This window comes from Gopherus flavomarginatus, chromosome 6, assembly GCF_025201925.1.
Source record: "Gopherus flavomarginatus isolate rGopFla2 chromosome 6, rGopFla2.mat.asm, whole genome shotgun sequence".
NCBI classification, from domain to species: Eukaryota; Metazoa; Chordata; order Testudines; family Testudinidae; genus Gopherus; species Gopherus flavomarginatus.
The window spans coordinates 106,225,426-106,252,837 of NC_066622.1; the positions used below are offsets into that span (position 1 = coordinate 106,225,426).

Here is a 27,412-nt window from a genome sequence, read left to right on the forward strand (position 1 = left end):
AAATGTGAAATAGTTGTGAGTGAAAGTATAAAGGGTTTTTTTTTTAAGATGGGAAAGAAATTGAAAGAGGCATGAGCCTAACATTGCATCTTAACATCTTATATTTTTTGTAAAAAGTGACAGAGTCCTGTGGCACCTTATAGACTAACAGATGTATTGGAGCATAAGCTTTCATGGGGGAATACCCACTTCATCAGATGAATCTTCTGTATGTACTTAAACTGGGTTCTCCCAGGAACCTAAGGAAGTTAGGCACTCTAATCAAATTAATATTTAAGGGGATTTGGTTACCTAACTCCCCTAGATGCCTTTGAAAACTCCAACCTTATTTGTTGGTTCATTTGTATTTTTGGCATATCTAAAAGTGACTACTGACCATGAGTCCCTCCCATTTTTGTGTCTGCAGCCAACTTCAGACATCTGAAAGGAACCTAATTTTCATAGCACAAGTGCTCAGCATTTTTGAAAATCAGGCCCCTTTAAGGTGTCTTAAATTCACCCACATATCAGTGTAACCCCTCAGAATTCAAATTCAGACCATTACTCCACAAAAACTAACAGAATAATTATACTCTACAATAAATTTCAGCCATTTTACAAGTTATGTAGAGCTAGGGTGACCAGATGTCCTGATTTTGGGGTCTTTTTCTTATATAGGCTCCTATTACCCCCCACCCCCATCCCGGTTTTTCACATTTTCTGTCTGGTCACCCTATCTAGAGCTGGTGAAATACTAATATGAGAAAGGAAAAGCAGCGAAGTCTTCTTTTTTGTTAAGGCACAGATGTTGGAGCCAGAAACCCTGAGTTCTGTTTCTGGCTTTGCTACAGCCTTGGACAGATCACTTAAACCCTTACTCTACTCCTGGGGCAAATGAGGATAATACCAGCCCACCTTACGTGAGGCTTGATTTAATGTTTGTAAAGCACTTGGAGATCTGCAGATGGAAGGCATCAGAGAAGTGCCAAGTGTCATTTTATGCAGATGTTAAGTTACCCATTGGCATTTTTTGTACACTCCTTTTCTTACCCTGTGGTATGTTGGGCACATGATTTAATTAATGTATTCTAGGTGTGTAGGTATTTAAGGGAAGCCTTGATCGCTCATTAGCAAAGTAAGCTCTGCCATCTACTGCTCAGTATGGCAGGAGATGAGATTGTAGGAAGGCCACACCTGGAATAATGAGCTCTGCATTGCATGATAAAATATCAGTATATTATGATTTCCAGTATTCTTTGTAACCCAGATGTATTGTTTAGTTGATTGACTGTTGTCGGATGGCAGTGATAATAAGGTGTGGAATTGTAACCTACTATGAAGCAATACTCTCCACCAGCTCTCCCATGCTGGGGATAGGGAAATACCAAACTTGGCTCACAGTACATACTCTATTTGATATTCTTCTTCTTAGAAAAATAATGCAGGTCATGCTACTGGTGTTTATTCTAAGGGATCATTGTTCTAATTTAACAAAGAGATGGAAATTCAGGCTGGATTTTTAAAGGCACTAATGGCTGTTAGGCAGGTGCCATTTCAGTCTCTTAAAATCTGTTAGACAAAATGAAAACAAAATCATTGGCTGAAGCAACACAATTATATTACAGATTTGCTACTGCTTGTGTTTTCACAAGCAATGTTGGTCCAAAAGCATTTAGCACCTATTTCCTCATTGTAGCTCCCCATCCACCAGTTTGTTGAAGCATTCCTTGCTTCTTACCCCTCAGATAACATTTCTCTTACAACATTTACAAATAGAATATATTTTGATTAAATTTAATGTCACAATATTTACAGTGAATTTCACAGAAAATTGTAATACTAGTACATATTACAAAAATTCATTTAAATAATGAATCTAATAATGTACAATTACTCTATTAAATCTGAAGTTAAGGTTTTGGTACAACTTTATCTAAAAGGAAAGCGTGACATTCCACTTTGTTCTGAATACAGGTGCTTCAGTGTCTGTGAAGTAGCTAAGCTTTAGAATATTACAGATATCCTTTTTCATTCTGTTTTGCATTTACGGAAGAAGAAATAATCTTCAGGCATTTGCTTTTACTGTCACTTATGTGAGTCCCTCTTCTCCCTTAAATCTTCTATCCTTAGTTTTATCTGTTGCACCTTGTTCTGATCTGACTTTATTCAGAGTAATTTCACTGAAATCGATACCATTGTAACTGATCAGAATTTGGTCCACTGAATACTTACAATAAACTTTCTCACATTAAATATTTAAGGATTAACAAAACTTTTATCACTGACATGCTTGAATTTTGTACAGATCTATTTGTTCTCACTATGTACCTCTTGGGAAATCCAAGTGAATTACCAAAGGCACTTATTTTATTTAAAATGTGGGGTTCACAGTGACTAATCCTATTGATGAGGTACTGAATGGAGTCCTGGTGACTTTTAATACAGTGACAATGGCTACTCTAGTACTTAATTATCATCAGTACAACAGCATATACCCTCATGAAATTCAACTGAACAGATGCGATTCAAAGTAAAAAGGGTGCTTTTATAGATATTATTCGGAAACAGCAAGCAGGGACTGTTGAAATCCTCCCATCTTTTATGCAGTTACTTGAACAAAGAGACATCCTAGTTTCTCTATATATTGTGATACATCAAAAATCACCACTTAGAAAGGACATAAATTAACCTTTTGTTGTGTAAAATATATACATCCTGCTCTTGTCTCTTGGACTTAATCATAATAAAATCCATGAGAAGCATTTTTACTGAAAGGTCTGAGATAACCAACAAATTATGCTCCACTTTTATCTTAAAGACCAACCACCTGTGTCAATGGTATATAACTAGACAAGGCTTTTGCCATTTAGTACCAAAGGGCCACTTTTTAAAAAAATCAGCCTTTTATTGTTGCCTTTCTGGATTTTAGCTCAGACACACAGAACATTTTCAACACAAGGCTTGAAAGCATCTACATTGCCACCGTTTGCTTGAAAAATGTCATTTTGTAGTAAAACAAAATACATTCTGTATCACCGGTGATCCCTGAATATTAATAGCAATGTTGTAACCCACAAACATGAGAAACATAAATGAATGCTCTCTTCTGTTTACATTCATTGATAAAGGTGCAGATCTGTACAATGTCTTGTCTTTCTGGATTTCAGTTAATTTCTCTCCCTCAAGCGTCAAACTGCTTATTGCTAAAATGATTTGGCTTTCTCAAACAGAAAACTATTTTCATTTGTACACAATAGCAATTGTCCCACTAATAAATGAGAGATGTCACCACTTTCATGAGAAATACATTTAATACAATGCATCAAGCTCATTGATTTTTATTTTATTTTTTAAGCATTCCCATTCAAAGAAGATTAAGTGCATTTCATAACCCCTCCATTTCTTCTCAGGCTAAATCTTCATTACTTTTGCTTCCCCAGTCGTGCCTTGGCCATATCTGATTACTTCGCTGTGCATTTGGTCATAAGTCATGACTCTTTTTTCTTGAGTAATCAGAGTTTCTCCTGTTTTAAGAAAAAAATACACAACCCACAATGAATTAGATCGGAAAATGTAACAGCATCCCCTACAGGGCTTGATCTAACTCCTATTTAAATAAACTGAAAGCCTCCTGTTGACCTTGATGGGAACTGGATTAGGCTTTTAAAGAATTAGAGCTCTTTCCCAGAAGTTCAGCACAAAACTTGAGGCCCAAGGAAGTGGGTGGCTAAGGTCACCTTTGTGCTTGCCCAATTCCGGGCTTCTATGAGGGCTAAAAAGGCCCTTAGCATAATTTGGACAACCCTAAGGTACAGCAGTCCAAAAACTAATGAAGCAGCATCTGCTAAAGCCCTCCCCTGGCCTGCCCTTCTACTCTCTGGCCATACACAGCCTATGTCAGGACTTCTGGAGGGGGCCTCATAAGACAACCTGTGGTTGTCCCGCTCAGTTCTTATGACAGGAGAATTTCCTGGGCACAAAAGCTGAGTAAAGGGGCCATAGCAAGATGGAGAATCCTTTTCTTGATTTTGCAAAGTGACCTTTATCTACATAACTTCTGCAAAAATAACTTCACACCCAATATTTGTCGACAAAATAATGTCACATTTTATCTTAGCTGCAACATTGTCCCATTAATGATCAATGGAGCCAAATCCTGCTCCCTCCTCTGATGATGTAGAGAAACTCAACCCAGTGGAACTAGTAATGTTCTGCTATGGAAAAGGAAGCAGGGGGTCATCAGTCTCTGCACATATCAGAGTTCTGTTCCATGGGGGCTTCCTGCACCCCAGCCAGCAGGGATTTGGGGGCTTGACCCTGCAAGATGCTGAGCTCTCTGGCCTTGATCCAGGAAAGCACTTAATCAGATAAGTAATTTCACTGAATTCAGAATCAAGTGCTTTTTGGAGAATGGTAGAGGATCTGTGACTACATAGATCCACCAATCATTCTGTCCCACAGGAAGTGTCTTTCCTCAGCCACTTGGACATTGTGTTGAGATCCAGGATTTGGCACTAATAAAAAATAAAATAAAATAAAAAAATAAATAAAAAACATGAGTGCAACAGTAAGGCTGAAAATTAAAAACTGAAACAGCTGAGTATTTCTGAGTTTGGTTTGCATAACAGCCTAAACTCAACTCTCTCAGCATGCCATAGGCATAGTGGTACCTTTGGGCTTGAGCACAGCCCTTTTTCATGTGACTACTCCTACTGAAATCAATGGGATTATTCACATCAGCACAGGCTGCAGGAGCAGGCCTTTAACAGTCAATCATTTCATTAACTCTCAAGTATTTCAGCACATGAACCCATCCTAGCAAACAGGAAATAAATTGAACAAAAGGAGGCAATTCCTGAAGACCAACAAAGGATAACACAAGAAAAGCAATTTTACAGTGGGATATAATGCAGAAATAGATTTCAAACAAGTTTATTTCCATTGTTAGTTAAAATGAGAAGACATAAGCAATTAATTGTAAAAACTAACCAGATAATCATATCCAAGGTCAAAACTAGATATGGAGGAATGAAATAATCAAAAATAGGTTGTTTCATTTATTTATATATCTATATATATATATTTAAATAAAAATAATATTCAGGGTCTGCTTTAGTTGAATTCACATGCCTAAGGAAGTTTTCTGTTTGTTTTCTGCTTATATATTGCATACATCTGAAATGAATTCAACTTGTAGGACCAAATATTTGCCCTCAGAGATGCACACTCACTGAAGTCAATAAGAGTGACTTCAGACATTGCTGGTTCTGTTGATCTTTATTTGTGGATGTGGTGGGTAAGAGTGAGGGAGAGAGAGAGAAAAAATTTGGAGCAAGTTATATATACTCTGTGTGAAACAGAAAATCTGGAATAACAGATACTGTAGATTAACTCTCCTAATTCTAAATTTGATTTTATAGTTAAAAGTTAGACACCCTTATCGGTACTTTCATAGCGTTTGCTATATTAAATGACTGTTTATAGCATTTAATATAGCAAAGAGAAATCTAAATCAAAGTCTGCATATGAAACATTCCTGCAATCCATGCATTGCTGAAAAGAACTCCAATGGTTATTGAATAATAGGATCTGTCAGTTCTATGTATACAATCAGTGATCCTTAAGTTCTCTCTCATGCTGTTTGACTTCCACGACATGTTTAAAATCCTAAACTATCAGTGCAGATATCAGGGCCTCCCAGGTACATTCCTTAAGAGGGGCCACAAAGAGCTTGTGTAGACCTTAGAGAATCAATCCCAACCATACAAGACAAATCAAATCATCAGGGTAAATTCATGCTAAGGTAAGATTCTACAGAAAATTCTCAAATCTCTTAATAGACTACTAAACCATAGTGACTCTGCCAGGCTTCCATTAAGCATGCTTTAACTAATCAGTCTTCACTAACAAAATCTTGTCTCTAGTGGAGGCAAATCAATCTATTTATCATAGGGAGATGTGTAGTTATTATCACTGTAGTATTTACATGTTTTCTAGGAAAGAACAATTGTTCGCTTGTATGTATCCAGCTCTATATTTCTACATAGTGTCCAATCACTGTAGAGATTTGGAATAATTCACATGATTGGAATATTGTTATAGAAGGGTTCTGCTTGTTCAGGAAGGACAGGCAGGAAAAAAAAGGAGGAAGTGTTGGCTTGTATATCAAAGACATAGAAACCTGCACTGAAACAAAAGTGGGAGGCAGACCTTTTGAAAGTGTCTGGGTAAGGATAAAACGCATAAAAACAAGATTGAAGCCAAGGTAGGGGTCTACTATAGATCATCTAGCCAGGAAGAAGAGGTGGATAAGGCTTTTATTTTTTTTAACAACTAAAACAAAATCATTGGCCTGGTCTACACTACAACTTTATTTCACATTTAGCAGCGTTAAACCAAATTAATGCTGCACCCGTCCACACAACGAAGCCCTTTATTTCAATATAAAGGCCTCTCAATACCAATATCTGTACTCCTCCCCGATGAGGGGAGTAATGCTGAAATCGGTATTGCCATTTCGGATTAGGGTTAGTGTGGCCGCAATTCGATGGTATTGGCCTCCAGGAGCTATCCCACAGTGCACCATTGTGACCACTCCGGACAGCAATCTGAACTCAGATGCACTCGCCAGGTAGACAGGAAAAGCCCCACGAACTTTTGAATTTTATTTTCTGTTTGCCCAGCATGGAGCTCTGATCAGCACGGGTGGCCATGCAGTCCCAGAATCAAAAAAAGAGCTCCAGCATGGACCGTACGGGAGATACTGAATCTGATCTCTGTATAGGGAGATGAATCTGTTCTATCAGAACTCTGTTCCAACAGATGAAATGCCAAAACATTTGAAAAAATCTCCAAGGCTATGAGGGACAGAAGCCACAACAGGGACTCAACACAGTGCTGCATGAACCTTAAGAAGCTGAGACAAGAGTACCATAAAGCCAAAGAATGAAATGGACGCTCACAGAGGGAGGGGCAACTGACGACTGTAGCTATCCCACAGTTCCTGCACTCTCTGAAAACCATTTGAATTCTTGGCTGAGCTCCCAAAGCCTGAAGGGTCAAAAACATTGTCGCAGGTGGTTCAGGGTATATGTCATCAGCCCCCCCATTGAAAACAAAGGGGAAAAAATTGTTTCTCGCCTTTTTTCAATGTCACCATATGTCTACTGGATGCTGCTGGCAGATGCGGTGCTGCAGCGCTACACAGCAGCATCCTCTTTCCTTCCCTTGCCTTGCAGATGGCAGACGGTGCAGTTTGACTGATATTCGTCATCGTCGTCCCGTGAGTGCTCCTGGCTGGCCTTGGTGAGGTCAGCCGGGGGTGCCTGGGCAAAAATGGGAATGACTCCCGGTCATTCTCTTCTTTAAGTTTTGTCTCCTAGAGATTCACTCCTGCCTGGAATATCATAGCAGCTGGAGGCTGCCCTCCCCTCCCCTCTTTGATCTCTGCTTGCAGAGGCAATAAAGGCAACACTGTTTCTTATTCATGCATTCTTTATTACTTCATCACACAAATTGGGGGATAACTGCCATGGTAGCCCAGGAGGGGTGGGGGAGGAGGGAAGCAATGGGTGGCGTTGTTGCAGGGGCACCCCCTAGAATAGCATGCAGCTCATCATTTCTGCGGGATGTCTGGGGCTCTGACCCGGAAAGGCCGTTTGCCTCTCTGGTTCTTTAGTAGGCTTGCCTGATATTCTAGGCAGGACTGACTCTCCCTTTAGACAGAACTTAAAGAAGAGAATGACCTGGGGAGTCATTCCCATTTTTGTCCACATGCCCCCAGCTGACCTCACTGAGGCTGGCCAGGAGCACCCATGACAGCAGCAGACGGTACAGCACGACTGGCAACCATCATTGTCAACTTGCAAAGCAGTAGATGGTTCAGCAGAGCAAAGAGTAACCGTCTTTGCTAACTTGCAAAGGCAAGGGGATGCTGCTGTGTAGCACTGCAGTACCACGTCTGTTAGCAACATCCAGCAGACATACGGTGACAGTGAAAAAAGGCTGAACGGGCTCCATGATTGCCATGCTATGGTGTCTGCCCAGGAAATCCAGGGAAAAGGGCACAAAATGATTGACTGCCATTGCTTTCACAGAGGGAGGATTGTCTGACGACATTTACCCAGAATCACCCGCGACACTGTTTTTGCCCCACCATGCATTGGTATCTCAACCCAGAATTCCAATAGGCAGGGGAGACTGCGGGGACTATGAGATAGCTATGGTATAGCTACCCACAGTGCAACACTCCGGAAATCAATGCTAGCCTCGGAACAAGGACGCAGACCACCGAATTAATGTGCTTAGTGTGGCCGCATGCACTCGACTTTATACAATCTGTTTCCAAAAATCGGTTTTTGTAAAATCAGAATAATACTATAGTGTAGACGTACCCATCCAAAGCACAGGACTTGGTGGTGATGGGGGATTTCCACTACCCAGACATCTGTTGAAAAGATAATACAGCAGAGAAGAGATTATCCAACAAGTTCTTGGAATGCATTCAAGATAACTTTTTATTGAAGAAGGTGGAGAAAGAACCAAGAGGAAAGGCTGTTCTACATTTGATTCTGACAGATAGGGAGGACCTGGTTGAGAATTTGAAAATGGAAGGCAGCTTACATGAAAGTGATCATGAAAGATAAGAGTTCATAATTCTAAGGAATGGTAGGAGGGAAAACAGCAGAAAAAAGACAATGGACTTCAAGAAGGTAAACTTTAAAAAACTCAGAGAACTGGTAGGGAAGATCTTCGGGAAGCAAGTTTAAGGGAAAAAAGAGGTCAGGAGAGTTGGCAGTTTTTTAAAGAGACATTATTAAGGACACAAGAGCAAACTACCCCAGTGCAGAGGAAAGATAGGAAGAATGGTTAGAGACTGCCATGGCTTATCCAGGAGATCTTCAATGATGTGAAACAAAAAAAGTTCTACAAAAAGTGGAAACTAGGTCAAATTAGGAAGGATGAATATATTTTAAAACAACAAACATAAGCATATAGGGACAAAATTAGGCCAAGGAACAACATGAGATTAAACTAGCTAGAGGCATAAAGGTAACAAGAAAACATTTGACAAATACATTAGATGCAAGAGGAAGACCAAGGACAAGGTAGGCCCATTACTCAATGATGTGGGAAAGACAATAACAGAAAATGCTGCAATGTCAGAGGTTTTAAATGCCTTTTTTTGTTTCATTTTTTGCCAAAAAGGTTAGTAGTGATCAGATAACTAACATAGGGAACATAAGTGTAAATGGGGTAGGATCTGAGGCTAAAATAGGAAAAGAACAAGGTAAGAATTACTTAGACAAGTTAGATGTCTTCAAGTCAACAGGGCCTGACAAAATATATCCTAGAATACTTAAGGAATTGGCTGAAGAGCTCTCTGAGCTATTAGCAATTATCTTTGAGAAGTCATGGAGGACATGAGAGATCCCAGTGGACTGGAAAAGGGCCTATCAAAAAAAGGGGAATAGGATAACGCAGGGACTTACAGATCAGTATAATTAACTTTGATACCCAGAAAGATAATGGAGCAAATATTCAATCAATTTGTAAGCACCTAGAAGATAATAAGGTGACAAGTAACAGTGAACATGGATTAGTCAAGAACAAATCATGTCAAACCAAATGAATATCCTTCTTTACAGGGTAACAAGCCTTGTGGTTAAGGGGGAAGCAGGTGTGATATATTGACTTTAGTAAGGCTTTGGATAATGTCTCATGTGACCTTCTCATAAACAAACTAGGGAAATATAGCCTAGACCAGTGTTTCTCAACCTTTTTGATACCAGGGACTAGCTTGCTGCCTTTCTAAATTGTGTTAGGGAGATCTCAGGGAATGGTGCTGGCCCACAGACTAGTTTTTGAGAAGCACTGGTCTAAACATACCTACTCTAAAGTGGGTGCACAACTGGTTGGAAAACTGTGGTTCACAGTCAAGTTGGAAGGGCATATTGACTGGGGTCCTGCAAAGATCTGTCCTGGGTGTATTTAATGTCTTTGTAAATTATTAGATAATGGCTTAGAGAGTACACTAATACAGTTCTTGGACAATATCATGCTGGGAGCAGTTGAAGGACAGGATTAGAATTCAAAATTATTTTGACAAACTGGAGAAATTGTCTGGAGAAATTCTATGAAATAGTTTGAAATTCAATAAGGACAAATACAAATTACTGCACTTAGGAAGGAATCATCAGTTGCACGAATGGGAAATAACTGCCTAGGAAGCATTACTGCAGAAAAGGATCTAGGAGTGCTAGTGGATCACAAACTAAATAAGAGTCAGCAATGTAATACTGTTGCAAAAAACCCAAACCTCATTCTGGGGTGTATTCGGAGTATAGTAAGCAAGACACAAGAAGTAATTCTTCCACTCTTCTCAGCACTGATAAGGGCACCACTGGAGTATTGGTACCACATGTCAGGAAAGATATGGACAAATTGGAGAAAGTCCAGAGGACAGCAATAAAAATGATTAAAGGTAGGGTGACCAGATGTCCCGATTCTATAGGGACAGTCCCAATTTTTGGGTCTTTTTCTTACATAGGTTCCTATTAGCCTCCATCCTCTATCCCGATTTTTCACATTTGCTGTCTGGTCACCCTAATTAAAGGTCTAGAACACCTGACCTAAGAGGAAAGACTGAAAAAATGGGTGATTTTAGTTTGGAGAAGAGAAGACTAATTGGGGGACATAAACAGGAGGGTGATAAATTGTTATTAACCACTGAGGACAGGACAAGTTATAATGGGCTTAAATTGCAACAAAGGAGACTTAGATTAGATATTAGGAAAAACTTCCTAACAACAAGGGTAGTTAAACAGTGGAATAAGTTAGTTAGGGAGGTTGTGGAATCTCCATCATTAGAGATTTTTAGACAAATACTTGTCAGGAGTGGTCTAGATAATACTTAGTCCTGCCTCAGTGCAGGACTAGATGATCTATCGAGGTCCCTATGATCTCTATTTCCTTGCCATGTTCTATAAGGCTGAAAATAACTTTTTTCCATAGTATGTGTATGAAGCATATGTTTGTTCTCCTTTTGTATGTATTTTTCTTGTGACTGAATGATCCCTATTACTGTATGAGTGTCCTCTTTTAAAATGCTGCTTGGCTCCATTATACTACTACTGATACCTAGCTCTTAAAGAGCACTTTTCATCTGCAGATCCCAAAGCTCTTTACAAAGGGGATCAGTACCATTATCCCCATTTTACAGACGAGGTTAAATTATTGTGTGTTTTAAGTTACTGAGTCTAGTCATTTGCATTCTGTTAATTCATGATAGACTTTAATACTTGCACTCTTAGAAATAAGAGAACAAGTTTGTTAGAGTAGCTCTCTCTTATGTAGAAAGAAAAAGTTAAACATACTGTAAAACACAATTTTCTGGAACGAACAAGACCACACATAAGGAAAGTCCACACATCTGCTGTATTAAAAAGAGAGAATTGTTTATCTTTTATTGACTGAGTAGATCTAAAACTAAGAGCAAAATATTTATCCAGTCTGGTATGTCAATAGTTTATAACAATATACACCTCTACCTCGATATAACGCTGTCCTCGGGAGCCAAAAAATCTCATAGGTGAAACCGCATTATATTGAACTTGCTTTGATCCACTGGAGTACGCAGCCCCAACCCCCCGGAGCACTGCTTTACCGCATTATATCCGAATTCGTGTTATATCAGGTTGCGTTATATCGGGGTAGAGGTGTAGCAGGTTTCCTCTCAGTGGGCTTTCTTTCTTCTCGAAACTTGGGTATTTCAATATGTATTTCTGATTCTGGGACTATTCATTCAATTAGAACTATATATAAAACTATCATAAATGATAGACAAAGATAATACTAATGAAAAAAGTCAGAGCTTCACTAAGTCTTAAAATGTTTCCTACATTGTCTATATATATATATATATATATATATATATATATATATATATATATATATATATATATATATATATATATATATACACACATCAGCATCCACAAGAAAGCAAATGATCAGACTGCCTTTTGTCTACAGCAAGGGATGTCAGTCTAGGGTTTGTGAACATGTGTCATGGGATTGCAAACACTCTGTACTTCCCATACTGCTCAATGTGAAAAGGTCCTGGTTATTTGGGAGAGTGGCTGAAGGAGGTGCTGGTTTGAAAAAGGTTAACAGCTACTGGTCTACCATTATTAAGATATATAGAAAATGAACACTGAAAAAAAATATAAGATTCAATACTGTGTTTGTACCAAACTCATGTGTGGCAATGATTATTTAGAGAAAAAAATCAAGATAACAGCAATAATGATACTATTAGCATGTACTTCTTGTACAAAGACCAATAGACAAAGAAAGATTTTCTTTTTAAAGAACAAGAAAAGAACCTAAGATCTATGGTGAGCTATGAACAGGATCTGCTGATAATTTTTTTCTGTGCTTTCCCTGAGAGAAGTTTATCTCTTGAGCAGTTTTTCCTGAAAGACAAGAAAAATCAAATAGAAAGTTAAGGTAGTAGCTATGCACAAAATAATTGGCATCATTTTCAAGATTCCTTGGTATTCTTGTGTCCTGCATTTTAGAGTCTTAGTTGAACTATCCCTAAATTTACCTCAACAGTACTCTAGAGATGCTATGTTGAATAGTAAAAATAGTACAATGTTCTTTTATATATACTGGATGCTTGTTATATACCACAAAGCTAGAACATGAAAAGGGAGAAAAATGATAAAACTTTGCAGTATAAATTTACTCATAAACACCCTTAACTCAATAACTGCAGTACATTTATTTCAGATTATTTGGCACATCTATGCTTCTGTGTGGTATTGGATAATAAAATAATATCTGGATAGGAAGAGAAAGTGAGAAATTATTTTTATTTTGATCAAATGACTATAAAATGATAGATATCTGGCTTTAAACTTTTAAAAATAACTTGGAAAAAAACAGATTATAATTATTTCATTTCAAAGCAGGGGTTGGCAACTTTTCAGAACTGGTGTGCCGAGTCTTCATTTATTCACTCTCATTTAAGGTTTCGTGTGCCAGTAATACATTTTAACATTTTTGAAGATCTCTTCCTATAAGTCTATAATATATAACTAAACTATTGTTGTATGTAAAGTAAATAAGGTTTTTAAAATGTTTAAGAAGCTTCATTTAAAATTAAATTAAAATGCAGAGCCCCCTGGACTGGTGGCCAGGACCCGGGCAGTGTGAGTGCCATTGAAAATCAGCTTGCGTGCTGCCTTTGGCATGCATGCCAGCCACAGGTTGCCTACCCCTGTTTCAAAGGTTCAACAACAGATCTCCACTTTCTGCTATTTATTGAATCTATCAGTTAACCAGAAGAGTGGTTAAACAAATAGGTCTTATATTGTGCTCTGACACTCACCAAACCCAGGTTCTGGTGGGCTGCTGGAGGTGGGAGAAAATCCAAACAAGTAGGATCTTGGTGCTTCCCAATTGGCCCTGGCTCAGGTGGGGGTGGTCCTGGCTACTTAATGATCCCTAGTTATTGCTAGAGCACTCTAGTTGTTGTTCCAAGTCTTTGGCTACAAGGGACTGTGCCCTAGGCTCAATGTCTGGCTGGGTTTCTGGGGCTAGAGCTACACTGCAATGTAAGCCCAGGGTTAGTAAAACTTGAGTTAGCAGAGTCTGCGTTTGTAAACCTAGGGCTTGAGTGTCTATGCACACTTGTAACCCTGGGTTAGGAATTGTTGAATCCTGGGTCCCATCCTGAGCTCCATTGTCTACACTGCATTATGTGGGCCCGACTCCAACCAGCCATATCCCAGACTTCCTAGCACCCTCCCAAAATGTGGCTGCTGTAGCCCTGTTTGCAGTGCAGTGTGGGAAAACTTGATGGTCCACCAAACTTGCTTGTCCAGAAGACAGAGAAAATCAGCCTGCAGACGTGTAGGGCACATGTGGAGACTCCCAGAGCACGAATCCAGTGGGGCTGCATCCACAGAACAAAGCCATAGTGCTTGATCCCTGGTACCTGGCTTGACTGAGGCTCAGACCCTCCACCCCATGGGATCCTGGGCCCAAGCCAGAGTTAGCGCAATTTGTGTGTAGATGGAAGGGGGGTTAGGCTTGAGCCTGAGTTTGAACCTTGGGCTTATATTGCAGTGTAGACATACCCTGTGAGTCCTGAGAAAGTCTAACCATAGAGATCCTGCACAGAGCAGCCCTAATCATAGAGATGCAACCTACAGTGACTCCCCTGCTTTTCAAATCAGGATGTACAAGCCCCTGTCCAGTAGGCAGGAGCCATGGAGAATGAAGGAGACTGAACAGTTCTGGGAGCAAGCAATTCAGAATTTGTTGCTGGATACAAGAATACATTAATTGCCTATGTACCTGGGCTCTGGTAATGGGACCTGGAAAACCTGAACCTCAAACAGAATTCCATATCAAGTATCTACATACTCCAGCTTTTGAGCTTAAAATGTAGTTCCTGCACACATTCTTGCAAGTAAAACTCATTTGGTGGAATGCACATGGAAAGTAAACACAAGAGTGGTTTACAAACAAAGCATTTTCACTTTCAAATGTAAGTAAATATTTGTGGATAATGATTCCCATTATTTACACAACTTTAGTGTTAACTAAACAGAAACTAGGCTAATATGTTGCCTCAACAGGCACTGAAGAGATATCTAAGTTGTTAATTAAGGATATCATTTCCTCTGGGATTTTTGGAACCTTGTGTTTTACTAGACATCTTTGGCTTTTTCACACAGCTAGTTAGTTAAAAGCAGTAAAGATAGTGAGAGAGCATTCTCGGGAGAAGGAAAGCATGTCTTTGTTTCAGCCATAATCTTAGCCAAATTCCAAAGCCATGGACCACATTCTGCTCTGTTACACCAGATACCTCTGGTTTAAAAGAGGGCAGAATTTGGCCCCACTTTTCCTTACAGTCAGAGATTATATAATTTTAACTAGGAAGGAATTCTGGAGCCCTAGGAGTGTAAATATAAATTTGGGAAAGAGAATATTCCAGGAAATACAGGAAAGTGAATGAGCTTTCTAAGAAGAAGTATTTGATCTTGGTACCACAAGGAGTAAATGGATGCTGTTTGGACTTTCCATAGCTGGTTCAATAATATGCATATTGGTAAGAGACAAGTCTATCCTATAGTGGGAATGTTTAACATTAGGAACATTTTAAAATCTTTCCTACCTAATGGGAACACCCCCATTGTAGGTTATACTTTTGGTCTTCCAAGTTGCAGATGTACACATCTACCATTTGTTCAGCTAAAATATGCTGTCAGTGGCAATTGTGGCAAATTGCTGGTACTGTTATGCTGGGTCTCGCGCTTTCTCTTCTTTGGGGAAGGTTCAGGGCACCATTGCTTGCCTCTGAACCGGTATTTTAATTACCCCACTAGTGTCCTTGAGGATGGGAGTGGAGAGGGAGGGACCTGGGCCCGCCCTTTTCTCCAGGTCCCAACCCAGGGGCCCTGAGGTTTGTGGTGAACCACTTGAACTAGCGGTTCCCTCCCCTGGGCTACTTCCCTCTCCTGCCCTTCAGCTTGGGAAGGGGCTTCTTGCCCTCCTTTTACACAAGCCAGGTGCCCCTTACCTAGGGTTTCTTTTGGATTTCTCAGCCCACCGCAGCACTCCTCCAAACTTTCATCTCTCTTCAATACTGTTCTCTTCTCCAACTCCTTCAAACTGCTCTCTGCTCCAACCAAACCTTCCTGCTCCAACTCCCACACTGTCTGGCTGAAGCAGGGGGTTTTATCACATGACTGACTGCTGGTGCTCTAATTGGCTTCAGGTGCTCTAATTGGCTTCAGGTGCTCTAGTTAATCTATAACAAACCTTCCTCCCCTTGCAGGGAATAAGGCTCCCTGCTAACACTCTCCTGCTGCCCTCTGGCCATGCTGTATCACACTTCCCCCCCTACCCCCGCTCAACACCAAAGGGTTGGGCTACTTGGGACGAGAGGCAGTGCCATCGCGATAGGCAATCAGCGTTGCCATGTTGGCTTCCAACTCTATGCTGGACCCAAAAATGGAAAGGCTGCAGAGAGAGGAACCACGTCGTCACTCTGGCGTTCTTCTCCTTGTTCCTGTGCATCCACTGGAGCGGGGCGTGGTCTGTCAAGAGGGTAAACCGCCGCCCCAGGAGATAGTAGCGGAGAGTCTCCATAGCCCATTTTATCGCCAGACATTCCTTTTCGACAACCGCATACTTTTGTTCCCTGGGGAGGAGCTTCCGGCTGAGGTACAAGATGGTGTGCTCCTCCTCCCCTACCATCTGGGAAAGGACGGCACCGAGCTCCACCTCTGAGGCGTCCGTTTCTAGGATGAATTCCTTCTCGAAGTCTGGGGCTATGAGTACTGGATGGCAGCATAGGACTGTCTGTAAATCTGCAAATGCTTCTTCTGTCGCATCAGTCCACTTCACTATTTCGGGGCCCCGAGCTTTTATCAGATCTGTCAATGGCCCTGCTCTTGTGGGGAAATGAGGGATGAATCTCCGATAGTATCCTACTATTCCTAAAAATGCTCTGACCTGCTTTTTGCGGTTTGGTCGAGGCCAACCTTGTATTGCCTCCACTTTGTTCCACTGGGGTTTTACCAAACCTCTCCCTACTACATGCCCAAGGTATCTGGCCTCAGCTAGTCCTATCGCGCACTTGAGAGGGTTAGCAGTGAGACCGGCCTTTCGCAGGGAGTCCAGCACTGCTTCTACTTTTTCTAGGTGCGTTTCCCAGTCAGGGCTATGTATGACTATGTTGTCTAAATAGGCGGCGGCATACTTGGCATGGGGTCATAATAACTTATCCATAAGTCTTTGGAATGTTGCAGGGGCCCCATGGAGTCCGAAAGGGAGGACAGTGTATTGAAATAGGCCATCGGGTGTAGAGAAGGCAGTTTTTTCTTTGGCATCCTTGGCCAGGGGAATTTGCCAATATCCTTTGGTCAGATCCAGAGTGGTAAGGTATCGGGCCTTGCCTAACTGATCAACTAGCTCGTCAATGCGTGGTATCGGGTAGGCATCAAAGTGAGACACTTCATTCAATTTCCGGAAGTCATTACAAAACCTCAGGGTGCCATCAGGCCTGGGGACTAGGACGATCGGACTGGACCACTGGCTGTGGGATTCTTCAATGACCCCCAGCATCTTCTTCACTTCCATCCTAATTTCTTCCCTTTTAGCTTCCAGTATTCAGTATGGTCTTATCGTCACCCTTACTCCAGGGCTGGTGACAATATGATGTGGGCTAGTGTTGTTTGGCCCGGTTGTGTACAGAATACGTCCTGGTTCCGGTGGATCATTTCAATGACCTCTGTTCGTTGTTCTGGGGTTAATTCAGGAGATATCTTTACCTGTCTCTGTGGGTCATCTGTCTGAGATAGAGCTCCTCGAATGACCAGATACGTCTCTATGTCATGCCAGGGCTTCAGTAAGTTGATGTGGTAGATTTAGACTCATAGACTCTAGGACTGGAAGGGACCTCGAGAGGTCATCGAGTCCAGTCCCCTCCCCTCATGGCAGGACCAAATACTGTCTAGACCATCCCTAATAGACATTTATCTAACCTACTCTTAAATATCTCCAGAGATGGAGATTCCACAACTTCCCTAGGCAATCTATTCCAGTGTTTAACTACCCTGACAGTTAGGAACTTTTTCCTAATGTCCAACCTAAATCTCCCTTGCTGCAGTTTAAGCCCATTGCTTCTTGTTCTATCATTGGAGGCTAAGGTGAACAAGTTTTCTCCCTCCTCCTGATGACACCCTTTTAGATACCTGAAAACTGCTATCATGTCCCCTCTCAGTCTTCTCTTTTCCAAACTAAACAAACCCAATTCCTTCAGCCTTCCTTCATAGGTCATGTTCCCAAGACCTTCAATCATTCTTGTTGCTCTTCTCTGGACCCTCTCCAATTTCTCCACATCTTTCTTGAAATGCGGTGCCCAGAACTGGACACAATACTCCAGTTGAGGCCTAACCAGTGCAGAGTAAAGCGGAAGAATGACTTCTTGTGTCTTGTTTACAACACACCTGTTAATGCATCCCAGAATCACGTTCGCTTTTTTTGCAACAGTATCACACTGTTGACTCATATTAAGCTTGTGGTCTACTATGACCCCTAGATCTCTTTCTGCCATACTCCTTCCTAAACAGTCTCTTCCCATTCTGTATGTGTGAAACTGATTGTTCCTTTCTAAGTGGAGCACTTTGCATTTATCTTTATTGAATTTCATCCTGTTTACCTCAGACCATTTCTCCAATTTGTCCAGATCATTTTGAATTTTGACCCTGTCCTCCAAAGCAGTTGCAATCCCTCCCAGTTTGGTATCGTCTGCAAACTTAATAAGTGTACTTTCTATGCCAACATCTAAATCGTTGATGAAGATATTGAACAGAGCCGGTCCCAAAACAGACCCCTGCGGAACCCCACTTGTTATACCTTTCCAGCAGGATTGGGAGCCATTAATAACTACTCTCTGAGTACGGTTATCCAGCCAGTTATGCACCCACCTTATAGTAGCCCCATCTAAATTGTACTTTCCTAGTTTATCTATAAGAATATCATGTGAGACCGTATCTAATGCCTTACTAAAGTCTAGGTATATCACATCCACCGCTTCTCCCTTATCCACAAGGCTCATTATCCTATCAAAGAATGCTATCAGATTAGTTTGACATGATTTGTTCTTTACAAATCCATGCTGGCTATTCCCTATCACCTTACCACCTTCCAAGTGTTTGCAGATGATTTTTTTAATTACTTGCTCCATTATCTTCCCTGGCACAGAAGATAAACTAACTGGTCTGTAGTTTCCTGGGTTGTTTTTATTTCCCTTTTTATAGATGGGCACTATATTTGCCCCCTTCCAGTCTTCTGGAATCTCCCCCGTCTCCCATGATTTCCCAAAGATAATAGCTAGAGGCTCAGATACCTCCTCTATTAACTCCTTGAGTATTCTAGGATGCATTTCATCAGGCCCTGGTGACTTGCAGGCATCTAACTTTTCTAAGTGATTTTTTACTTGCTCTTTTTTTATTTTATCTTCTAAACCTACCCTCTTCCCGTAAGCATTCACTATATTAGACATTCCTTCAGACTTCTCAGTGAAGACCGAAACAAAGAAGTCATTAAGCATCTCTGCCATTTCCAAGTTTCCTGTTACTGTTTCTCCCTCCTCACTGAGCAGTGGGCCTACCCTGTCCTTGGTCTTCCTCTTGCTTCTAATGTATTGATAAAAAGTCTTCTTGTTTCCCTTTATTCCCATAGCTAGTTTGAGCTCATTTTGTGCTTTTGCCTTTCTAATCTTGCTTCTGCATTCCTGTGTTATTTGCCTATATTCGTCCTTTGTAATCTGACCTAGTTTCCATTTTTTATATGACGCCTTTTTATTTTGTAGGTCACGCAAGATCTCGTGGTTAAGCCAAGGTGGTCTTTTGCCACATTTTCTATCTTTCCTAACCATAGGAATAGCTTGCTTTTGGGCCCTTAATAGCGTCCCTTTGAAAAACTGCCAACTCTCCTCAGTTGTTTTTCCCCTCAGTCTTGATTCCCATGGGACCTTACCTATCAGCTCTCTGAGCTTACCAAAATCCGCCTTCCTGAAATCCATTGTCTCTATTTTGCTGTACTCCCTTCTACCCTTCCTTAGAATTGCAAACTCTCTGATTTCATGATCACTTTCACCCAAGCTTCCTTCTACTTTCAAATTCTCAACGAGGACCTCCCTATTTGTTAAAATCAAGTCTAGAACAGCTTCCCCCCTAGTAGCTTTTTCAACTTTCTGAAATAAAAAGTTGTCTGCAATGCAGTCCAGGAAGTTATTGGATAGTCTGTGCCCCACAGTGTTATTTTCCCAACATATATCTGGATAGTTGAAGTCCAAATATATTTGCTCTGGCTTTCGGTGGTCTGGTTGTCTAACCTTATAGTTCACTTCCCCAATGGCTTCCACTATCTCATATGGTCCGTGCCAGCTGGCTAGAAGTTTGCTTTCTGCTGTCGGTACTAACACCATCACCCGTTCCCCCGGCTGAAATCTCCATACTTTCGCCCGACGGTTGTAATATGTCCGCTGGGCCTCTTGTGCTTTTTCCAAATGTTCCCGTACTATCGGAGTTACTCGAGTTATTCGCTCTCTCATCTGTGTCACGTGCTCAATGACATTCTTTCCTGGGTTGGGTTGTTCCTCCCAATCTTCCTTGGCGATATCTAATATCCCGCGTGGGTGGCGTCCATATAATAGTTCAAAGGGAGAAAAACCCGTGGATGCCTGGGGGACTTCCCGTATAGCAAACATTAGATACGGTAGAAGGGTATCCCAGTCTTTTCCATCCTGCGCTACCACCTTCCGGATCATACTTTTAAGGGTACGATTAAATCGCTCGACCAGTCCATCTGTTTGTGGATGGTAGACTGAGGTCCGTATGGCCTGGATGCGGAGCAGGGCACATAAGTCTTTCATTAGTTTTGACATGAACGGGGTTCCCTGGTCTGTCAGGATCTCCTTAGGGAAGCCCACTCTGGCAAAAACCTGTAGTAGTTCTTTTGCTATTGCCTTGGATGTGGGGTTTCTTAAAGGAATGGCCTCTGGATACCGCATGGCATAGTCAAGGATGACTAGTACGTTTCGGTGGCCTCGTGCTGATTTTTCTAATGGGCCCACTATGTCCATGGCTATCCTCTCGAAAGGGACATCAATAATAGGCAAAGGTACTAATGGGGCCCGCAAGTGAGGTCGGGGGCTATGCAACTGGCATTCAGGGCAGGAGGCACAATAATGCTGGACTTCTGCGCGTATCCCTGGCCAATAAAACCTTCTTAGGATTCTATCCAGTGTCTTGTCTACCCCTAGATGTCCCCCAAATAGATGACTGTGAGCTAACTCTAGTACTGCCCTTATGTGTTTCCGTGGGACTAAGAGTTGCTCTACTTCTTCCCTTCGTATTTGCTCTATCCTGTACAAAAGATCGCGTTTGAGCACATAATATGGCCTTGGGCCTTTGATTTTTCCTTCCACAGGCACACCATTTACTTCCACTACCTCCTCCCTCACGTTTGCATATAATGGATCTTCGGCCTGGTCCTGCCCAAAAGTCTCACGTGCAGTACCGAACTGACCTAATTCTAGGGGGCCTATTTCTACTCTTCCCCTTGGGGTGCTCCCACTTGGGCTAGGAACCGCCTCCGAGTCTTCCTTGGCCTGAATTATCTCCTGGTCTCCTGAGCGGGATCGCCTACCCACAAGGGAAGTTTTTTGATTCGCTGCTAGAATCCTGGTCCCTAACCTTTTATCTGCCCTTCGTTCTCGCCTAGATCTTCGGGGTTTTCCAGGGGATGAGAATAACTCTGGAGCAAATTCAGCAAACACTGGGGTGAGGCTATCTGTAGTTGCCTCCATCTCAGCCTGGAGGTTGCTACCCTCCCCTGGATCTACTGGGGTAAGTAAGCTTTCAAACCCGGGGAAGTCTCTCTCAATCAAAACAGGGTAGGGGAGCTTGGGGACCACCCCTGCAGAAACCCTGGTAGTATTTCCCTGGATCTCAATCTGTACCGGAATTGTAGGGTAAAAGTTCACAGTGCCATGTACGCACGCTACCCCTGTGTTTTTGGCCCGGGTTAGTTGGTCTGTTCCTACCAATTTCCCCGAGACCAGCGTGACAGCACTCCCGGAATCTATTAATGCTATGGTCTTTATACCATTCAGTTTTACTGGTGTGGTATATCCATGTAAGGTCATTGTGACCCCTACAGGCCGATTAGGCCACATTGCTCCCCGTAATCCCCCAGATTGCACTGCATAGGTTCTTCCTTGTTGGGGCATTGGGCTGCTAAATGCCCCAATTCCCCACACTCATAACACCGCCCCCTTATTCCAGTTGTCACCCTCTGCCTGGGGCTATTTGGCTGGCCCCCCACCTCTCTTCCCAAACCCCCAGGTCCCTTCCTGGCCTCGAGCCATTCCTCAGTGTCTTTCCTCCTGGTTACAGTTCTCCTATAGTTCTCGACATCTCGGGGCCTTGGGTTTGGGGTTGGCTTCCTGGATTGCCATGTCTCCCCGCCTGGGGTCTGGAACAGTTCGCGGGCTGCCAGCTGTCTTTCCACGAGGGAGACCAATTCATCATAGGTAGAGGGATCATTCTGGCCAACCCAAGACCTGAGACCTGGTGGTAGCCCCCTCATATACCGGTCCAATACCAGTACCTCCATCATCTTCTCAGAGCTAAGGGCCTCAGGGCACAGCCATTTCTGGGTCAGGTGGATCAGGTCAAACGATTGTGATCGGGGTGTCTTGTCCTCTGTATATTTCCACTCATGGAACCTCTGGGCTCGCAGTGCCGTCGTTACTCCGAACCTGGCCAGGATCTCTGCCTTTAGCTGGGAATAATCTGCTGCAGCCATATCGTAGTAGACCTTCTGGGTTTCCCCACACAGGAGTGGGGCAAGGATACCAGACCATTGATCTCAGGGCCAGGCCTCCCGCAGGGCTGCGCTTTCAAAAGCCAGGAGGTATGCCTCCACATCATCCTCCCGTGTCATTTTCTGTAAGCAATGGCTAGCCCGTATGGTCCAGGTCCCTTCACAGTTGCGATTCTGCTCCATAAGGGCCTTCATCTGTTCACCAGGTCTTTCAGCAGGGCTCGGTCCTGAGCAGCCTGACTCATCAACAGATGATCGGTCTCCTGCTGCATTCTAGTCACCTCCTGTTGAGCTGTTGCTTGGACCTGGGTAGCCTCCTGCTGGGCCACGGTGGCTTGTAGAAGGGCCTTGACCACGTTGTCCATCTTAAGGATGGGAGGGTTTTGCCTAACCCTGGACTAAGTCCCCAACACGCAAATCCCACTCCTGACACCACGTGTGGCAAATTGCCAGTACTGTTATGCTGGGTCTCGTGCTTTCTCTTCTTTGGGGAAGGTTCAGGGTGCCATTGCTTGCCTCTGAATCGGTATTTTAATTACCCCACTAGTGTCCTTGAGGAGGGGAGTGGAGAGGGAGGGACCTGGGCCCACCCTCTTCTCCAGGTCCCAACCCAGGGGCCCTGAGGTTTGTGGTGAACCACTTGAACTTCCCTCTCCTGGGCTACTTCCCTCTCCTGCCCTTCAGCTTGGGAAGGGGCTTCTTGCCCTCCTTTTACACAAGCCAGGTGCCCCTTACCTAGAGTTTCTTTTGGATTTCTCAGCCCACCGCAGCACTCCTCCAAACATTTCTTTTGTCTCTCTTCAATACTGTTCTCTTCTCCAACTCCTTCAAACTGCTCTCTGCTCCAACCAAACCTTCCTGCTCCAACTCCCACACTGTCTGGCTGAAGCAGGGGGTTTTATCACATGACTGACTGCTGGTGCTCTAATTGGCTTCAGGTGCTCTAATTGGCTTCAGGTGCTCTAGTTAATCTATAACAAACCTTCCTCCCCTTGCAGGGAATAAGGCTCCCTGCTAACACTCTCCTGCTGCCCTCTGGCCATGCTGTATCACACAATATATATACTAGTCAGCTGTGGAGCAAGGGCTAGATGCAACTTCTAATGGCAGACCTCAACCCTTTTGAGATGGAATGCATAGGCCTGCTTTATAAAGTGGCCACAGCCCTCTGTAGAGATACTGACGGAGTGTTTACATGGGTGAAAGGGCTCCTTCTGTGCTTTTCTCCTCTCCAGCCTATGCTGCCCTGTGGTCCAGAGGACCAGATTGAACCTTTAGTATCAAATACAAAAATATTTTGTAAAGATTCCAAAATACCAACAAAATTAGCTTTTTACTTGGTATTTCAGAAGTCTTTCGGCCTTTCTGCTTAACAAGGAGCTTTCTAAACACCTCCCAGATGCAGCAAGAATCCCCACACCTGAGGATCAGATTGCTGAAAAAACTTAAGCCGTAATTCTCAGATGTGGGGACATAAAGCTGGATACTAAAGGTACCTGCAGCTCCCATTGACTTCAGTATATTGATTTAGGTACTTACCTTTAGGCACTCCCCAGTTAAAAATAAACTGGCCTTAAATTGTGTTAATCTTAGTTAAAACATATGTCTAGGCAGATAGGTGACGTCTGAGGTCAAAATCATTCATTTAATGTTATATATGAAAATTTATTTATGGCAACATCAGCCCCAGTACCATTTGTACATAACATCTCGACATTCTGGGTCAAATTCTGTTCTCAGCACCTGTGCAGCTCCAGTCATTTAACCTGGGATGCAAATTAGATCAGTTCATGTCTCTGCCCTCAGATTCATGGGAGTGCCCAGGTTGCCTCTAACTTTTTTTCCCTCTGCGCGGAACAAAAACTACTAGAGCTTAAATTTAAAACCCAGGAGTCCAATCTCTCCCACCCCCATTTTCTCCGCCAGGCTATGCTGCTTCCCTTTCTATCCATCTTATTTGTTATTCACATATTTTTTTCATCTTCCTTCCTGTCCATTTACTAGCTGTCTTTCCTCATCTATTTCTCTTATAACTTACATTCCTTGTACGCTCCTTGTCCCCTTTCATTTCCTTTTCCTCTCTCCATCTGTATAACCTCCCTGAACTTTCTGTCTGTCTGTCTGAGAGAGATGTGATCTGTTTTAGGGTTTTGTATCAATACTTATCACCACAGTAGAGACATCTCTCTCTCTCTCACTCACACACATACCACTATCATTCACTACTTTCACTCTTTCCATGGGAGGATGGGGAGGATGGGGAAGCCTTTACTTCAGACAGAAGACAGCAGGTGGAGTGGGAGCCCTTAAGCCCCTTCTTCCAGCAGGAAGCGGATGCCTCCTGGCAAATAAAGGTCTCTTGAATGGCTCAAACGTAACTGTGCATGAAGCCTGCCAGCAGGGTGCACAGCCATGCATGTGAGCAAGGTAGTGAGGGAATATTGGTGCACACCTATGTATCTGGTAAACATCAGCTATTGCCTGCAAGCTTGTGCACTTCCAGTGACTTTACAAACTCTATACAAAAAGACTGGGACAAATTCTGCATTGGTTTATGTCTCAATTAACACCACTGAATTCATTTAAAGTTAGTTTAATGTGGTGAATGTTAGAGCAGAATTTAGCCCAGAATACATTTCGGCATTATAAGATAATAGAATGTATGAGATGACCTGATTGCTAACTTGTAGTGATGGAAACTACTTTGTAATGAGTGTGCTTTCTCCTCAGAAATTCTTTTTCTAAAAAATATTGGGAGTATTAAAACTGTGAAATAATAGAAAGAGTTTAATTGGCAATGATACAATATTAGCTATTCCTGAGATTTCTTTTACAAAAGCTCCAAGTTTTCCTTTCTTAAGCTTAAAATTTGCAAAATGTAGAAACACACAGTTGATGTAGTGGTTTCTAATATTCATTCATGTGAACACAAAGAGATCAGTAAGAAGAAGAGAATACTCCAGTGTTGGGTGACTGGGTCAGCAGATGGCAAACGTGACCACTGTAGACAACTTTAAAATAGTTAACCTGGAAGAAGAGATCAAGATAAGAAATAGGTGCCAAATGGAACCGTCATCCAACACAATGATAAGGAAAGGATTTGGGAGTTATCTTGGGTAAAACTGAACATCTATAGTCTAAGTGCACAGCTCTAATAAATAGAGCAAACTATGTGTGTGTTAGCAAGGGACAGAAAGCAAAATGAACAATCTGACACCCTGAGACCATTACTGTACTGTGACTTGTTGAGTATTACCTGGAATATTGTGCACAGTACTGATCATCATTCCACAGAAAGTATATTATTGATAAAAGGCTTGATCCTGCTCCATGCAGGTCAGTTGGAATTTTGCCATTGATTTTGATAAGAGCAGGATCAAGCCCTTCGAGAGGCTGCTGCACAGGGCAACAAATAGAACAAATGTCCAAGTTTTTAGGCAAAGTTGAATGCATTACTGAAAAAGAGATTCTGACAAAACTTAATAATTTTTGAGGGAAAAAATAGGTAATCATATGAGTAGTGACCAAAATATGATTTATATTTGATACAGAAGAGTGGTTCACAAACTAGCAGATGAGCTCTAGAAAGTAGAAAACTGTGATAAACTCAGACAATTCACTACTGTTGTTGAGCAAAGACTGTCAGGCCAATAGAAGCCTAGATTTGAGTTTAAGTGTAAATTAGAGAAGATGGACTCAGCTGATAAAATCAGAAGAGTTAGATTAAGCAGGGTCAGGGAAGGGCCAGATTTCCTTTTCCTGGTCTTAAAATAGGTTATATACCAGTTTCACATGTTAAGTTAGAGATGTGGGGGCAAGATCCTCAGCTGGCATAAATCAACATAACATCATTGAACCTTCACCAAATTATACCAGCAGATGATCTGATCCATATAATCAATGTGTATTTTTTCACAGTGATAAATACTGTTTCATTGGAAGGTGTACAAAAGTGATAGTAACCTTCACTGATGTTCATTCACAGGTAATCAAGTGAATAAAATTATTATATATAAATAATAAAAACAACGAGGAGTCCTTGTCGCACCTTAGAGACTAACAAATGTATTTGGGCATAAGCTTTCGTGGGCTAAAACCCACTTCATCTGATGCATAGAATGGAACATACAATAGACAGGTATAAATACACAACATATGAAAAGATGGGAGTTGCCTTACCAAGTGAGGGGTCAGTGCTAACAAGCCAATTCAATTAAGTTGGAAGTGGATTTCTCAACAGTTGATAAGGAGGAGTGGAAATCACTTTTGTAGTGCTAGTGAGGCCAGTGTAAACAAGGTGGCCCATTTCAAACAGTTGACAAGAACATGTGAGTATTTAGCAAGGGGAAATTAGTTTTTATAAAAACAACAAGGAGTACTTGTGGCACCTTAGAGACTAACTAATTTATTTAGTTTTTGTAGTGACCTATCCATACCTAGTCTTTATTCAGGCCTAATTTGATGGTGTCCAGTTTGCAAATTAATTTTAGTTCTGCAGTTTCTCATTGGAGTCTGTTTTTAAGGTTTTTTGTTGAAGAATTGCCACTTTGAATCATTATTGAGTGACCGGGAGATTGAAGTGTTCTACAGGTTTTTGAATGTTATAATTCCTGATGTCAGATTTGTGTCCATTTATTCTTTTGCGTAGAGACTATCCGGTTTAGTCAATGTATATTTATACCTCCCTACTGTACGGTCCACTCTATGAATCCGATGAAGTGGATTTTAGCCCACAGACGCTTATGCCAAAATAAATTTGTTAGTCTCTAAGGTGCCACAAGGACGACTCATTGTATTTGCTGATACAGACTAACATGGCTACCAATCTGAAACATATAAATAATAATGATCCCAAATAATACAGTTTCCCCAGTCCAATTTTGTCTTACATTGTTTCCTTTTATAATAATATAAAGTGGAAAGGGTTGGTTTATGCTAAAATCCCAAATACTCTAGGGCCTAGTCCTTTCTACAGCAAAAAACTGTGGCGCTTAGGACTAAGTTTAGTAGCTGTGTC

At 41.9% G+C, this 27,412-nt stretch overlaps 1 protein-coding gene across 4 annotated transcripts in view; it reads right to left on the reverse strand.

Moving 5' to 3' along the window:
* Positions 1–1,787: 1,787 nt before the first annotated feature.
* The window catches only part of HTR7 (5-hydroxytryptamine receptor 7), a 65,593-nt gene continuing 39,968 nt past the window's right edge, over positions 1,788–27,412 (reverse strand). The window contains exons 3-4 of one of the 4 annotated variants that reach the window (XM_050959520.1): positions 8,373–8,425; positions 1,788–3,503 (exon numbers count right to left, since the gene is read on the reverse strand). In XM_050959520.1, the coding sequence (XP_050815477.1) occupies positions 3,391–3,503; positions 8,373–8,425 (166 nt within the window). In that variant the 3' untranslated portion in view covers positions 1,788–3,390. Of the gene's footprint in view, positions 3,504–8,371; positions 8,426–27,412 lie in introns of those variants that run through there. The other 3 variants (XM_050959521.1, XM_050959523.1, XM_050959522.1) reach the window with 3 other exon arrangements.